We start from the raw sequence: 17,783 nt of genomic DNA on the forward strand, positions 1-17,783 counted from the left end.
GCTGAGCTGAAGAGTAAACATAAAGGTGATTTTGCTTAATGTTGCCAAATTTTTGTCTTTAAGTTTATACCATTTGCTGCATTCCCACCAGTACTGGATAAAAGTGTTTCCCCACATCTTGGTCAACAGAATACACTGTCAAACTTTTGATTCTGCCAATTTGATGGATAAGTAATGGCATTCCAGTATGACTTTAATGTACATTTTTCTTTATATGAGAAACACTGGGTATCTTTTTATATGTTTGAAGCCATTTGTATTACTTTTTATATTATATCTTTTGTCTACTTTCACTATTTGTGAATCTTTCCAATTTGATTGCTAGTCTTTGTTTTTTGAGAAAAAATTAATTTTAATTTTTTCAGTTGTTGTTGTTGGTACTAGGGATTGAATCTCATGCCCAGATTTTTTTTATTTTTCATTTCAAGACAAGAGTCTGGCTAAATTGCTAAGACTAGCATTGAGCTTGTGATCCTTCTGTTTAAGCATCCTGAGTCACTGAGATCACTGTCTGCATATTTGGAAGAACCTCATATATTAGTTATATTAATCTATGTACTGGATGACATTTATAAATATTTCCCCCAGCTTGTTATCTTTTTACTCCGCTTATAATTTTTTGTGATGCAAATTAAACACAATATCGCTCCTGGATTTTGCGTAAAAATTTAAAAAGTGTTCCTATTCCCTACCAGGTTATAAGAGAATTACCTATTTCATTTGTTTTTATTACTTGTATAATTTACTCTGTAATCACAACTATTTCTGAACTATTTGTAATTTAGGCAGTGACAGCATATAAGGAATGCATCCAATTTTATTTTTCTACCTGTCCATCCAGTTCTCCCAATCCCACTTATTAAAAAATGTTTCCTGTATGCCAGGCGAAGTGGCACACACCTGTATTCACCACTACTCAAGACTGAAGCAGAAGGATCACAGGATTGAATCCCTTCTGAGCAACTTAGTGACAACACTGTCTCAAAATAAAAAAGGGCTGGAGATGTACCCTAGTATGTGTAGTACACCCCTAGATTCAATCCCCAGCACTGCAAAAAAAAAGTTTTCTTCACAAAATTAAATTCTGCTCAAACTATATTTCTAAATAAGAAAGGTAAAACAAAACACATAGAAGAAATACAGGGAAGTACTTCATAACTTTGGCATAAAGGTTTTCTTAAGCAGAATATAGACAGAATAACCATAAAGAAATTAACCCCCGGTGACTTTTAATTTTCATATACTTTGTGTATTTTCCAATTTTTAAAAATAATCAAGAGATTGATATTTTTTTCCTACAACACACACACAAAATAAAAAATTAACCTTCCTTTACTTATAACCTATGCAATCCTAAACTCCTTCTAGCTCAATTTTCTAATTTGTACATGGTCACCCATCTATCTATAAGAGATTATAATACATAAGTCATATAGTCCATTATATTACATAGTCTGTAATATATAATATAAATTATGATTAACAAAAGCTTTAACTATGTCAAGATGTATAAGGGCTGGGGTTGTTTGTGGCTTAGTGGTAGAGCACTTGTCTCGCATGTATAGGCCACTATGTTTGATCTTCAGCACCACATAAATAAATAACATAAAGGTATTGTGTCCTTCACAACTAAAAATCAAATACCCGCCCCCACACACACACACATACATGTATAAAGATGGGTTGAGTCCCAGGATTTTAATTTTGCCTTAGAAACTGGCATCCTCAAGTTTTTTACTCAAGCCCTAATTACCAATAAAAATGCTAAGATAGTCAGCTATCTTACCTGGCCCTAGAAACTGGCATCCTCGAGCCCTGACAGCAGCCCACAAATTGGCAGACAATTGCTGAGGATTCTGGTGCTGTAATATCAGTTCTGTTACAGTTCTTTCTCCAAGTGAACGGGCTGCTCTCATGGCTCTGACACGACCTTCTTCCTCCACCAGCTGACAGTTCACAAGTGTCACCAGTTTCCTTTGCATTGGACGGCTCAGTGCACTCTGGTTCAAACTAGCTACACCTTTAAGAAAAGGGAAACAAAGAAAACTAAAGGTTTTTCAATAAATTAAACAATTACATTATCTATATTTGTATTTAGCCACAAATCTTAACGAGTCCCTTGTAAGTAGTTTTATTTTTATAACAGTGAGTATACTGTCTGTTTATTACCATTTTGTAATAAGAAGGCAGCTCACTTTTAGTTATTTCAGATTTTATTTAGGTATCATGTTTTCTGGTTTGTCTGTACCCAGATGCAGCACTTTGTATTTATTTAGTTTTCTCTCCATCTTTACTATAAAGCAATTGAAGATAAATTCAAAGATGCCTGACTAAAAATTCTAACCTATAAAGACTGATTAATAATGGTTCTAATTTTTAAAAATTGTACATGAGACATTTAGAACATTGCTCAATGATAATCTCATACATCTTACTTCTTTGAACTAACTCGGGGACACTGCTCCAGCAATTCTCTTCTCTTACGTATCATCAATTTTTCCCTCTCTCCCATCAGCATACAATAAGAAAAAGTATGCTATTATTTCATCCATCTTAAATATAAGTAAGGACTGGTGGTATAGCTTAGTGGTATAGTATTTCCCTAGTATGCACAATCCCTAGTTTGATTCCTGGCACCACAAGAAAAAAAAAAGAAATCTTTCCACTGATCCCTCCTTTCCCATTAGTGGTGCTCCATTTCTTTCTTCCCATTTGTAGCAAATCCTCTAGATTTTGTATACTATTTCCAGTTTCTTACTTTACAATCTCTAAAACCTACTCTGATTTTGTCATTATCTCTTGACCAGAATTGAGCACAAGACAATTATCTACTTTGTTTCTTTCCCCCCAATTGTCTCTACTTTGTAAATCCATGGTTAATTCTCAGTCCTTATCATATTTGACCTTCCACTAATATTCAACACAGATAATTACTCTTTCCTCCTGTATTTATAAATACTTTCTTTGGTTTCTGGAATACTCCATTCTTTTGGTTTTCTTCCTTCCTCCTCCTTTCCTTCTAATCTTCCTTGCAGATTTAAAATCATCTTTTTCCCCTGATTATGTTAAAGGACCTCAGCACCCAGTCTATTTTTCCTATCTAAATTCACTACTTAAATGACCTCATCCAGTTTTGTTACTTTAAATACCATCCATATGTCAGTGATTCCCAAAGTTACAGATAGCATCCAAGTAAATATTACAAATCTCAAATGTACTATGACCAAAACTAAACTTGACTTTCCTACCTAAACCTGATCTAACTTTACTATTCCCTGTGACAACTGATGGCCACCCACATTTCAGTTACTCAGGCCACAAGATCTAGGAGTCATACTTGACTCTGTACAACTTCTCAAATTCCAATTCAGAAATACTCTTGCCTGTATTTTAAAAATGTATCCCAGATTGAGCATTTCTCACTCCCTCCACTGCTGCAAATCTTGCTCCAAAAGCCTCTTAACTGATCATCCTACTTCTGCTCTTGTCCTTCTATTGTGAATTCTCAATAAAGCATCCAGTGATCATTTAACATTAGTCAGATATCAATGCTCTGTTCAAAACTCTGCAATAATTCCCTAACTTTACTCATAGTAAAAGCTTGTCTTTAAACCAACTATAAGTCTGTACATCACCTGAACTCATCATTTAGTTTCATCTTATATTGCTTTGCTCCTCACTCACATGCCTCCAGGCATACAACTTCTACTTTACTTATTTATTTATTTATTGGTGCTCGGGATTGAATACAGGGCCTTGTGCATGCAAGGCAAGCATTCTACCACCTGAGCTATATCCCCAGCCTTGCTTTTCTTTAAAAACATGAGGATGCTGCACACAGTAGTCCCTCTGCCTGAAACTTTTTTTTTTTTTTTTCCTATTCCTAGTACTGGGATTGAACCCAGGGTTGCATGCATGTGAGGCAAGAGCTCTACCACTAAGCTATGTCCTTTTTATCCAGAAACTACATGGTTAATTATCTCACCTCTCTCACTTCATTTCAAGTCCAAAAGCTACCTTCTTTTTTGGGGGGTTACAAGGGATTAAACTCAGGGGCACTCTACCACTGAGCCACATCCCCAGTCCTATTTTGTATTTTATTTAGAGACAGTATCTCACTGAGTTGCTTAGCACCTCACTTTTGCTGAGGTTGGCTTCGAACTCTCGATCCTCCTTAGCCTCCCAGGCTGCTGGGACACCACACCTGTCTTAAAAGACTCCATCTCAATGAGGTCTATACTAGACAATCTTGTCCTTCTATTCTGACTCTGACATTGCCAAATCTTCTAACTGCTTTCTTTTATATCAGTTTTCACCTATACTATATAATCTTTTTTTATTATAGTCTTTTGCTTTTCTAAAATATAAGTGATATGTTTACAGGCAGGTATATTTTTCTGTTGCACTTACTAAAGTATGCCAAACACCAGAACAGTGACTGGCACTTAGTTCACAATCTTCTCCAGGTACAAGATAAATTCATTTACTATCTATTATACCTATAATATACCCCTCACTGGCTATGTAGTGATAAACAAAAATTAATATTCCACTTTTTGTCACAGCACTTAAAATACTTTATTACACTTGTACACCTATCTCCCTCAGTAGTCTATAGGCTCCATGAAGGCACATTACACACGCTCAACACGTATATTTAACAAGTCCTCTTAACCAGTAAAAATGCTTTTTATGAACTTACCTTTTCCTCCACTTAGTGGTTTTAAGTAGAGTGCCAAATCCTCAACACATTTCTTTGCAATCTCATAGTGTTTATTCTCACCTAGATTACTTAACTTTATTGACTGATGATCTGGTACCTTAAAGAATGAAAAATTGCAGAAATACATTTATCCAGCTCATGTAATTGTTATTTATATACTTGATAATAATCTTAGTGAGCACAAAATTATAAAAGAGATAATACATCAAAGTGATTTAAGAAAAACTTTAGCTAAGCTAATCACTTAGCCAAACTGCTTTCCAAAAACCAAGGCTATCATACATAATTGTAGAGGCTAAGTAGATTAATGTGTGTGTGTGGGGGGCAACTAGCTAATAGTCATTAATGTTAATTTCAGGAGGCTGATAACTGTGCTATAATTATGAAATATGTTAACACTAGGAGAAAGCCATGGAAAGTTATGCAGGACCCCTGTACACCATTTTTAAAATAACACTTTTAGTAAGTCTAAAATAAAAAATAAGAAAGAATGCATGAATTTTCTCCCCATAGCAATTTGCTAAGCACCACTTTGCTATATTATTTGTTAGGTCTTAGAATTTATAATCTGTTCCCTTTGCTAGAACATAAGAACCACAAGGCAGTGTTCTCAAAGGTCAAACTCTGGGGTCTGGGGGAATATAGCTCAGTGGTAGAGTGCTTGCCTAGCATGTGTGAGACCAAGGGTTTGATCCCCAGCATTGCAATGCAAGAATTAAAAAGGTCAAAAACTTGGGTAAAAATTGCAGCTCTGCCACCTCTGAGAAATCTTGAGAAAGTTATTTAACTGTTCTTTGTCATAAATTCTATATCTGCAAAATGAAGACAGATATCCATATTTTATGGTACCTTTATGAAAGTTCAACTTAATTCAACAAATATTTATATTCATGGAGTACTCACGTTCCAGGCACAGTTTTAGATACTAGGTGTCTAAAATTTTGTTTTGGTGTGCAAAACAGAAAATTTCTTGTTTTGTGAAGCTTATACTCTAGTGAAAAGGAGTCAGTAAATTAAAACACACACACACACATATGTATGGTGTTAGAAAGTAGTGAAATTACACAGCAATGATAAGAAGAAAATGTTGGAAAAGGGTTGCAATTTTAATTGGAGTGGTCATGACAGGCTTCCTTGAGAATGATAACATTTTAAATAAAGATGTAAAAAGATGGAATGAACATTCTAGGCAAAAATAAATCACTACAAAAGCCCTAGCTGGTAATATGCTAGGCATATTTGAGAACTGGCTTAGGAGGCCAATGTAAGAAGACAGTGGTAGATGAGGTTGAAGAAATAGAAGTCACATTGCACAGACTTGTAATAAGCTATTTAAGGATCAACAGAGATAACACTTATAAGGAACATTAACAAAATACTTGATCTATAGTAGATTCTAAATAAATGGTAGCTACTATTACAAAAAGTCCATGTATTTTACTGAATCTAAAATGCCACCATTTGCATGAAGCAATATTAGTTTATGCTCCACTAAGAAAAATATGCTACCAATTAAATTGTAGCATCATTATAGAGTCACCTTGATTTCAGAGTGTCAAACCTGATTATTAACACTGAAAATAGATTTTGTGCTTTAAAAGAAAAAGTGCAAATATCAAGATACTAAGGGGAACAAATAGAATATTTTCAGTTTGAGTTTTTAAATAAATTTTCTAATAAATCAGAAAAATCCTTATTTTCTTGCTTTAATATATAGCATATAATGTACAAAATTTTATCTTCTTCCTTACTTGTAAAATGGGGATAATAACCACCTAAAGAGCTATGATAAGAGTAGTGATATGAGTAATAAAAGATAATAAATATTTACCATCATTTATAAGAGTATACCCTCATTAAATGAAAGTTATTATAATAAATCTAGGGTCTTGCTCTGATGCAATACTATGATTATAACACAAAATATTCATTCCATAGTACATGTGTTCAAGACACTGAACATAATTTGTTACTGACACCCTATTAATAGGTTTTTCAGACATGGACACACACACACACACACACACACACACACAAACACACACACCCCTAAATAAAACTTATTTTCTCATTTATGTTATCTTAAATCAATTAAACTTAAAAACAAAAAACAAACAAACAAAAAAACAAACTTCATCTCAGGGTTCTAGTTGATTGGTTTCTGGCCAGAACTTTTATATTTTCCACCTAACGAATAAATATTATGTATGTATATGTAAAGTATTTCTCATTACCCAAACCACTTATACACATAAATTTTGACCAGAACATTGAAGGAAAAAAAAATACATACCTATAAATGAATTCACGATTTTATATAAGAATTTATTATATAAAGGTATCTTTTTAAAGATTAAAATCATGAAAAGCACATACATTGACCACGTTTATGTCTTTTGTATCACTAAACATCTTATACCCAATAATAAACAATGTTTGATGATTACAATAGATACTAAATTAGTGAGGTACTGAAAGTTACCTGGGCTCCAACTAACTGGAGAAGTGCGAAGTTGACAGGAAGTACATCAATGTCTGTGTTGATGGCAGTCTGGTCAAAAGGACAAGCTTTTCGGTGAAGTTTATTCAAGCAGGTCTTGCAAACAGTGTGTGAACAACCTAAACTGATGGGTTTGTGCACATTCTCATCAAATTCATTATAGCAGATTGGACAGGACAGAAATTCTGTCCATTGAGCTGCCTGCACAGGCATTGTGGAAGCTGGATGCTCGGGTTAGCAGTCTAGCAGATCATTATTTTGCTGTGTAGTGTTTTGTAAGCTGGAAATGGACAAAAGTAAGAATTTACTACATATTCATTATTCTCCTTTCAAGAGTTAACTGCTAGAGTCAATTCTCACAGCTTCAGAACCTGAAATTCTTAATAGTTTTATATGCTTTAGATGCTTTTTTTAAAAAAAACAAAACTGTGTGTTAATGTTGCCCCCAAATAATTCACTACTAGAGATCCTTTCAACTACACTCCATATTGATTGCTCACACAATTTTGATTGCTCATCAAAACTTCTATGTATTTTTCTTAAATCATTTTGGTTTGTTGAGTTAAAAAAAATTTAAGTGCTTTTTCTTGGATTACCACTAACCCAATACATATTAAGATAAGAATTAAGATAATTAAGAATTAGTAAGCTTTGAAAACTATTGATAAAAACAATATTATAGTCAAATCAAATGTAAAGGAGGCAGCCTGGTCATCTGAAAGAGGAAATCCCTGGTCAGGACTTAACTCAGAGGCTAACTGAGGTAACAAAAAATCTACATGTAAGAGAAGGTTGTGATGACAGAGTTGTTTGTCCATAAATGAAAGAATGTTGACTAAATAGTATGGTGCCAAAGTAAAACAAAGAAAATATTGTTTTAAAAACTTTGTAGTAATTCACTATAATACTTCTAACAAAACTTTATTATTTAGTGATTGATCAGTAGAAATAAAACCTGTCAGGTACAGTAAGAAAGATCAGGAAAATGAAACACTATTCTTACCTAATAATTCTAAGCAGAATATATGCAAAATATAAATTTCTATCTTTACTATGATTATAAATTCAGAAAAAGTGATATGAATATGATTTAAAACTGGAAAAGCACTAGAAAATAATTAAGAGAATTTTATTTCTAAGATTAAAATCTGCTTCATAATTTTTAGCAAAATAAGATTACACTAACTTTACATTTCACAAATTTTCTGTATTTTTCAATTCAAATCTTATGTAAGTCTGACAAAGGCTCTCTGGTGAACAAGAAATCTAGGTATTTAGGGCAATTAAAGAGCTAATACTTTATTTCATAGGAGTGTTTACCAACCCAGATATATTAATTACACAGAAATTAGAAGTTTAAAAATGCAGTTAAACTCAGGATAGAAAAGTAGATAACTGAAAGCATTCCCCAATATTCCAAAATAAAAATGAATTCTATTAGTCCCCCAACCTTTAAAAAATTTTTTAGTTGTAGATGGACACAATACCTTTGTTTTATTTATTCATTTTTACGTGGTGCTAAGAATCGAACCCAGTGCCTCACACATGCTAGGCAAGGGCTCTACCACGGAGCCATGTCTCCATCCCCTCTAATTAGCCTTGTGTTTTTATGTTCACAAAAACTGAGACTAAAAATTGGTAAAACAGTCTTCTATGTAAAAAGCACCCTATATAAACTTTTTCTCAAAGTTCTAATGCAAATCTTATAAATTACAATTTATTTTTACACCAGTCACCTTCACATTGTCATACTGATTAAACCAGCAATCTAAAAATCAGTAATTATGATTCCAAGTTTAGAAATGAGGCCTAAGTAGGTGAACTGATAACTTCCTAAAACTAACGTATTTAATATTCAGTTTCCTTTATTGTAAAATTATACAGGGAAAATTTGTAGATCTAAGCAAAAATTAATTTTGTCTTAAATCTACTATTGAGAGCCTCAAGTCAGTTAATAACTTGAACTAACAAACTTTTTCCACAATGGAAAAAGTTATTATTTGGAAATGTTAATTTTGTGGATTAGGGTGTCTCAGTCCACTGGGTAATGGGAAACAGGGCAAATACTCTTTCTTTAGTTTTCCAACTACTGTATTCAAGAATACACTTGATAGTTTGAGCACTTGCCTAGCATGTGGGAGGCCCTGGGTTTAATCTCCAGAACTGGGGGGAAAAAACAAAAAAAAAACCTAACAAAGTTTGGGTAATAATTCCTAATTATTCCAAATAATTCCTAATAATTCCAAATTTGCCTCCTGCTATATGTCAGATTCTAACTTTTTGACAACAAAATTATGAACTACATTTTCCTTAAATAACTTGATATAATGAATTTTTTGATTTTTTTAAAAAAATTGTTTTTGTTCATTACCATTATCAATAAATTAGATTGCTCAAGACAAAAACAAATAAAATTTTATCTGAAATACAGAAAAAACTTACATAGTCCATTAAAATGTTTGATTAGTGAGGACAAAATTGGGCTTTAAAAATGGTAATTGTAGGGGCTGGGGATGTGGCTCAAGTGGTAGCGCGCTCGCCTGGCATGCATGAGGCCGGGGTTCGCCCCTCAGCACCACATACAAACAAAGATGTTATGTCCACCGAAAACTAAAAAAAAAAAAAAAAAAAAATTTAAATTCTCTCTCTCTCTCAAAAAAAAAATGGTAATTGTAATTTACCTAGAAAATGTTTTTATACCTACCCCAAATGATTGATATTGTATTCTCCTAATAGTTCTTTTAAAAAAGCATATGAACGAGCCATAGAGAGCTAAGAATATGTTAATTTGAATTCCTTCTAGGTTTATATTAGCACTTTTTTTTTTTTTTTACGAGAGAGAGAGAGAGAGAGAGAGAGAGAGAGAATTTTTTAATATTTATTTTTTAGTTTTCAGCAGACACATCTTTGTTTGTATGTGGTGCTGAGATTGAACCCGGGCCACACGGCATGCCAGGCGAGCACGCTACATCCCCAGCCCATATACTAGCACATTTTATGGGATTTATTTGACTCTATGGAAGTCTAAACTGCTATTAACATTTATAGTTAACACTGAAGTATTCATCTTAAATATACTCCTAAAACATTTCAAGTTGGGATAAAATGGATAAAAGTCCTTGTCCCTAAATACTGTAGAGATTACTAGATTACTTAAGAAAAACATTCCATCTTTTGTAATAACTAATTTTAGTTACTAGCTTCTAACACTGAAGGACAATAAGACAAAACAAAGAAATGCTAAAGTAGGGGTGCAACCTTAAACAAATTTTCCCTCACATAATTTTCTAAGCCATAAGTTCCTTGCTATGAGGGCTAACTGATAAAATAAGAAGAGACATAAAATAGGAATAGACATCTCTCATGATGCAAATTACAAACTGCTTTATTAAGAGCAAACTGCATACCAGCTAAGCACTTTCATTTTCTGTTATTAGTCCACCATATTATGCAGCCAGTTCAAGACCATGGCATTTGATTTCAAAATGTCAGAGTAAAGTTTACATGTTTTTCACTGTGTGTGTATATATAATTTATGTACATGCATATACATACATGCATATTATTTTATAATTCTGTTTATAAAAATATAAACATTGGGGCTCAGGTGTGTAAATTAAAACAATCATTGTTTTTTCATTCTAGTTAACACATGTGAGGATTATAAACTATAAAATGGATAACAATACTTGTCAATTTAGAAAACTTTAAAATAATTACCTTTGGACTTAAAATTATATTTAAAGCACCAGAAGCACAATCTAGGTCTTAACCTAAAAAACAAGCAAAGAAACAAAAAACAATCGAAATAATCTGTAAACTCTAAAACTCAGCACCCAAACACATCAAAAGGATTGAAGAAAAAGATACTGAATTATAAACACTGTGATTATATGTGACTTTAACTTATAAATATGTAAGACTCATGTTTTATTTCTTAAATCAATTACGGGGTTGAAACTCAGTTCTTTAAGTATATGATATAACTTTCAATGCCTTTTAATAGGGAAATAATAAGGTAATTTTTTTTCTTTTTTCTATTAATTTTTTTTTTATTTGTAGATGGCAAGCATTCTACCACTGAGCCACACCCCCAGCCCCAATGAGATAAATTTCTATTCCAACTAATAAAGTTTTGCTTCTTTAGTGATGGCTAGACTTCAAAGATGGATTATTTTTGAAAAGGAACTTAGGTATTTGTTTCTGCCTATCAAATAATAGCCACTTGATAACTTTCTTATTACCAAAGTCTTTAGCTCTTTGATTTTTCTAATTATAAGAGTATACTCTGTCAGGTTTTCATGTATCTACTTTTGGTTTTCATATATCTACATTTATTGACTGATTGCAGTTCTAGGGATCAAACCCAGGGTCTCACACATGCAAGGAAAGCAATATACTACTGACTATATCCCCAAACCCATATGTTTACTTTTATTTAGTTAATTTATTTCTTGAAAAAGTAGTATTCCTCTAGAAAAGCAATGTCCAATAAATACATAATGCAAGGTGTTAGAGGTGTAGCTCAGTGATAAGAGTAAATGTTCAGCATATGCAAGGCTATTCAATCCCCAAAACCAAAATAAACAACAAAAAAGCAAGTAATTTAAAATCTTGTCATATGAAAAAAAAAGTGAAATTAAGTTTATTAATGTTTTATTTAGTCCAACTTATCTAAAATATGATCATGTATTCAGTATAAATACCAGCTACTATTATACCCTTCTAATACCAGCTACTCAGAAGACTGAGGTGAGAGGATCCATCCCAAGTTCAAGACCTGCCTGGGCAACTTAGTGAGACCCTATCTTTAAATGAAAGATAAAAAGGTCTGGGAATGTAGCTCAGAGATTTGTAGAAAGTTTCTGAGTTCAATACCAACTACCATATAAAAGACAAAAAGAAAAAATTATTGAAATATTAAAAAAGAACTTAGTATTAAGTCTTGAAAATCTGTGTTTTTTATACTTATAGCACATCTCAATTCACACAGCTTCAAAAGTTCTCAATTTCCACATGTAGCTTACTGGTTAGTAATGGACAGAGCAACTCAGGATTACTAAAGATTATAAAGAAATACTCAAAACTACTTTCTATGAAAAAATTTGAGATGAAAGTCACTATTAAGGCATTCATAAAATTAAAAAGCCCTCATCAGAAAGATGTAACTTAAAACAGACATGAGACTGGGTGCCAAACATCAATTTAAAAAATTTTTCAACTAGCTTTATTTTTACAACATGCTTCCTTTTTCCAACATTAGGAAGTGAAATTTCAATGAGTCTAACCAAAACAATAAGCAAGTTCTTATTACAACTTCTTATAAGTTTATTTAACACTTTTACCTATCACAGTTTATGTTCTATATGTGAATATAAATCCTGTGTAAAGAAAAATGCTCTGTCAGTGGAAGACTGCAAATTACAAAAGCAGAATGGGAATTAATGAAAATATGAACAAAGGACATAAGTCTTCTTACATGTCAGGTTACACAACAGTAATAACAGATCAGTAGTAACTCAAAGGATCCCCTAATGAACACAACTGCAATCAGATCATCAGAGAATAAAAAAGCCTGCTTGAATTATAACATCCGTTTTTTCTAAACGAGAGTGGAATGTTATGTTTAATATTTTGCCCTTCTAGCAATTTTCCAAACTCCAGAATTTGGAAAAAATAAATCTCCAAATCAAAAAAAAAAAAAGAGGCAATAGTGAAGAACAGTATTTAGTAGGATGTGAAAGTAAACAACATTAAGACAGGGATGTTAGTTTAACTTTAAACTAGATAAAAAGAAGGTGAAAACAGGAGAATCCATGCACTACACTTAATGATTCAAAAAGCCTCAACTAAGTTCTGTACATATTTAACTATAAAAAGACTGCACAAACTAATTTTTCTTTGCTTTTGGGTGAAATTATATCACTTCGGTCTAGCAATATTAGCTTTCTCGGGTTAATCAAAAGTTCCTATTGGAACTTAAAAGTTTTGACTAACACAAAAATGGAAATTATTTAAGCACTTTATTTAGGATACAAAGTCATTCTGATCACAGTGGGTGGAGAACGAGTAGAAATAACAAAGAATGGACCTAGGTAAGAGGACAGTAGGAGTTAAAATGAGAATCCAGGTGGGTTTTACGAAAATATAAAAAGGGTTGAGAATCACTGGACTAGATCTACTTTATGTCAGGGATTACTTGAGACTATTTTGGTGTGAAGATTCTATCTGCAGATACCTTAAACTGGTGATCTGAAGGATGGAAATGACAGCTACCCTCATCTCTTTCCTTCCTGAAAGCTAAGGATAGAGAAAAGTAAAGCTGCTTCTCTGAGAAACAAAGATGCTCTCTACCATTCTTCTAAGATGGTGGAAGAGTCTTCTCAAGAGGCTTCCCCAAGGAAAAAAAAATATGAAAGGGGGAAAAAAGAAAGCCATAGCAGAATTCCCTGGCTGTGTTTCATGCCATTGCTTCTAGTCAGATCCTCTGTGCAATCACTCAGGTCGGGCCATCAGGTTAAGCCCTCGCAGGGCATTGTTTGGCCAAGGTCCCTATTTACACCACTCACATCGCTTCCACCATCCCTGCGCGAGGGTCTCCGGAAGCCCCAGGGCAGCAAGATGAAAAGCCAGAAGAGAACCAGATTTCGAGGACCTCTTCCAAAGCCCTCTCTTACTAACTGGGGGAGGAAAGGGAGAGGGAAACCTGGCCTTCGCTTGGGTGGGTTCCTTAGTGGTCAGAGGCGTCCTCTCGGCCAGTATTGGAGGAAGGTGGCCATTTGAGCCGGTCGCTCCGCATCGAAAAAGCCCTACCCGAGACAGGGGCCTCCTCAGGCCCAGGGTTCCGTCCGAGTGTCAGGTGCGGCCCTCAGTTCCCAACCCTCGGGGTTCCGGCAGCAGCAGTGCACAGGCCCCCGGGTTGAGACCGGTCTCCCGCCCGACCGCTGGGGACCTGGCACCGGGCTGGGGCCCGAGCCGCATCGTGCCCGCCCCCGCCCTACCTGAGGGGGCCCGGGCGGGGTCGCTAAGGGCCGCTCCCGGGAGCCCCGCGACGGCGCGGCTCGGCGACGGAGGCGCCTCGTCTCGCCGGGGCAGAGCTCGGCGGCGGTTTCACGGCCTCAAACTCCATCGGGAGCTACAGGGACAGCCCCGTTGGCGGCGGCGAAGGCCGCGGCGGGGCCTCCTCCTCCTCCACCCTCCGCCTCCTCCTCCTTCTCCTCCTCCTCCTCCTCCTCCTCCTCACCACGGAGGCGGACCTGGAGGGATCCCGACTTAGCTCTCGCGAGAAGATTCTCTCCAGTACACGCGAGATTACGCAAGCCCGGGAGTTGGTGAGGTGAAAGAGAAGCTTAGTAGTCCCTGCCACCTAAACTGCGCATTGGCTTCTCTCTGGGCTAACCAATCCACCCTCATCACGTGACGAGGAGGCCCCGGAGCACTGTGGGACTGCTGTGATGAATTCTAGGCTAGGCGAAGGGATTGATGGGAAAATCCCTGTGCATTCATCTGCGCCGGCTAGACACTGTCGTGAGGTACTGTACTGTCAGTCTCCCACCACAAAGCGTGTTCTTTGAACAGAATCTTATACACCCGTGTTACTTTCTACTTCATTCTCCTGTAATCCGCTGAGCGGATCCCTCAATTCTTTCACATTGGTACCACGTAATCTGCCAATCACAAAACAAAAACACCAAAATGAAAAAGTTTAATTGGCAGACACTTACACCTCTCTAATCTTATTAAAGAGAAAACCCTGAACTCCTTCAATGTGGAACTAGATGTCCATCAAAAAGTTCTATGGAAGTAAACCAAACATTAATTAAAATACGCAAAATGTTATATAATGAGCTTTAAAAACATGGCTATTACTGCCTGATGACAAAATCAGCGCTTTTGGAAAAATTCATTGGCCCTCATCAGACTTTTATGTATATGTTGTTATCTTTTAATTCACTTTGCTATATGGAATATATAACAATCCAAAATAAATGTTCCCAACAATCAGCAATTCATTTTTATATTTTCAACTGGAGAGTGATGGGTGATTGTATTTATATACTTGCTTTCCAACCTATTGTATTTTTCAATTCTATGGAAGACATGCGTGTGAAGACATATATTTGTGGGTATATGCACATAAACATGTAAATACATATGCATATATGCATACATGTATATACACAATTATTTCTATTCCACAGACGATGGAATATACCTGATTTTTCAAAAGTATACTGATCACTACATATAACAATCCCAACCCACTTTCCCTAGACTTCCTATCTCTATCTTCAAACCCGTTTTCAAAATTTGACATACATTAATTCTACTTGTTTACTGTTTGTCTCCTTCCACTAGAATAAAAGTTTCATGAGTACAGGGATTTTTATTTTTACACACAGATTCTAGTACAGATAATTAAAAACTCAATAGGTATTTTTAGAGTAAATGATTAAATAGGAGAAATTGTAACCTAAAATTCATGGACATAGGCAAGACGCAAAGTTCTCTATTCCCACCTCCACTTTATTATTTCTTATGTAAACATAAAAGCTAGTTACATCAAGGAAAAACAGCAAGGATTTTCTCTTACAACAAAGTAACAACTACCTTTCAAGGTCTTTTATATTTATAAATGCAGTAAATAAAAAAGCTGTTCACAAATAATTTTATCTTATCAAAAACAGAATCAACTAAAAGTGAATATTTTAAATGAAGAAATTCTGCACTTTGCTTTGCCATGCCTACATATTAAAAACGATTCCATTCACCTGCAACTTTTAAGACACATCATGCAAACATACTCACCTAGGAATGTTTTAAGATCACTCTGTTCTAGTTAACAGGAATAAATAATATAAATAACAACCATCACTTTTACAAAACACCCTTCCCCCAAAGCAAAAATCTCAAAGTGCTCACAAAAAAATTTTACAACAATTTTACAAGGCACACATAAACCTAAACATTTTCAACCAAATTTTTCTTAAACATCCAAGATAGTAAATGCCAATTCCTAAAAAAATTCAGTTTATTTTACTCTCTCTTCCCATCCCGAGCCCTCCCCTTCAAAATTTTATCCTAGTAAGGAAAAATAAGTACTTCAAACACAAACTATTCCTGAAAGGGAAATACTTTCACAACTATAAATGGTCACTTACTCAAATGGGAAAGAATATTAAGCACTGAAGTATCATTTTATCCAGTGGAAGAAAAACACTACTTTAGAAAAATTCTGTATCCAATGGAGTATTTATATAGCAACATTCATAGACACAAAACTCTCCTCTCTTGCTTTCCTCTTTTCTCAGTTCTCAAATAGAATTAAATATAATATGCAATTTTAGACCTGGAAATGATCTTACAAATTATCAAGACCAAAATTATTATATATAAAATTAAAGAACATTAAAGGACAGGTGACCTGCCCAATGTTATTAATTAGTGACCTGGGTAATAAAGTCAGTTTTTCTCATCAAATATGAGACTTAGAATCTTTAAAGTCTCCCCCCAGAGTAAAATTCTATGGAGAGTATCTTTCCCACACAAGTATCACAAAAACAATATTTTACATTTATAACAATCAATATGATTCTTCATGAAATTCTTATAAGTGGTACAAAGTATATTATGTTTTAAAATACAGGACATCAATAGAAATTAATTACAGTAGAAATTTTACATAAAGCTGAGGTAAGTAGAAAAAGCATAGAACAGCCTGAAAGTTAAATTTGTCCAGTCAGGCTTCTTTACTAAAAGTAGTTCCTGCATTTTAGAGGAGGTGATTTGCCCTGTGATATATTTTGATCTTTGTTATGACAACGAACATAAGTTTTGTATTATATGTAGGCAGGGACATTAAGAGAGCTGACTCAGAATATTACTCCTACTATAGTAATTATATGGTTTTGCTTTTCTGGAAATATCAAATAAAACTCTAAGAATGGGTACGATTTTTGTTTAAAGAGCAGATAAAAAATGCATTAAATGAAAATATCATCACTAATAATTAACACTAGCAGCTATTCACATTTAAACCATTCATCTAGTAACAACTAAAATATATTGACAATTAAAAAGGAAAAAGGGAATGAAAATTGATACGTGCATGAATGAACCTCAAAGGCATTATGTTGCGTGGAAAAAAGTCTCAAAAGGGAATATACTAAGATTCCATTTATCTGACATACCAGAAAAGACAAAATTATAGTGATGAAGAACTACGGCCAGGGTTTAGAGCTAGGAAGAACTGACCACAAAGAGCAGCATGAATAAGATAAGGGAAGTGATGGAACTGTTCTATATTCCAATGGCAGTGGTGATACAAAAACTTAAAAATTATGATTTAACTGTATTAAGTAAAATCAATAGCCCCATTAATTATTCTAAAATATGTATAATGATAATAAAAATGAAAGTACTTTAAGGAATTTAACATTTTCTAAGGAAATTCTATTCCAAAGTGAATCTGAATTGTGTTCCTTTATAATTTAAAATAATAGGTATCTTGGTGTTTGTTTAGCAGAAAAGGAAAAATGTTCCTAGTAATACATGTTCTTA

General features: G+C 34.3%; 1 protein-coding gene across 7 annotated transcripts in view; it reads right to left on the reverse strand.

Annotated features, from left to right (window-relative positions):
* Positions 1-14,415, reverse strand: part of Rc3h2 (ring finger and CCCH-type domains 2) — a 56,211-nt gene extending 41,796 nt beyond the window's left edge. For 5 of the 7 annotated variants that reach the window (XM_071600917.1, XM_071600915.1, XM_071600914.1 and 2 more), the window contains exons 1-4: positions 14,225-14,415; positions 7,206-7,503; positions 4,703-4,820; positions 1,787-2,020 (exon numbers count right to left, since the gene is read on the reverse strand). In XM_071600917.1, the coding sequence (XP_071457018.1) occupies positions 1,787-2,020; positions 4,703-4,820; positions 7,206-7,436 (583 nt within the window). In that variant the 5' untranslated portion in view covers positions 7,437-7,503; positions 14,225-14,415. Of the gene's footprint in view, positions 1-1,786; positions 2,021-4,702; positions 4,821-7,205; positions 7,504-10,943; positions 10,997-13,792; positions 14,027-14,224 lie in introns of those variants that run through there. The other 2 variants (XM_027937287.2, XM_071600913.1) reach the window with 2 other exon arrangements.
* Positions 14,416-17,783: the final 3,368 nt, after the last annotated feature.

This window comes from Marmota flaviventris, chromosome 13 (assembly GCF_047511675.1).
Source record: "Marmota flaviventris isolate mMarFla1 chromosome 13, mMarFla1.hap1, whole genome shotgun sequence".
NCBI lineage: Eukaryota > Metazoa > Chordata > Mammalia > Rodentia > Sciuridae > Marmota > Marmota flaviventris.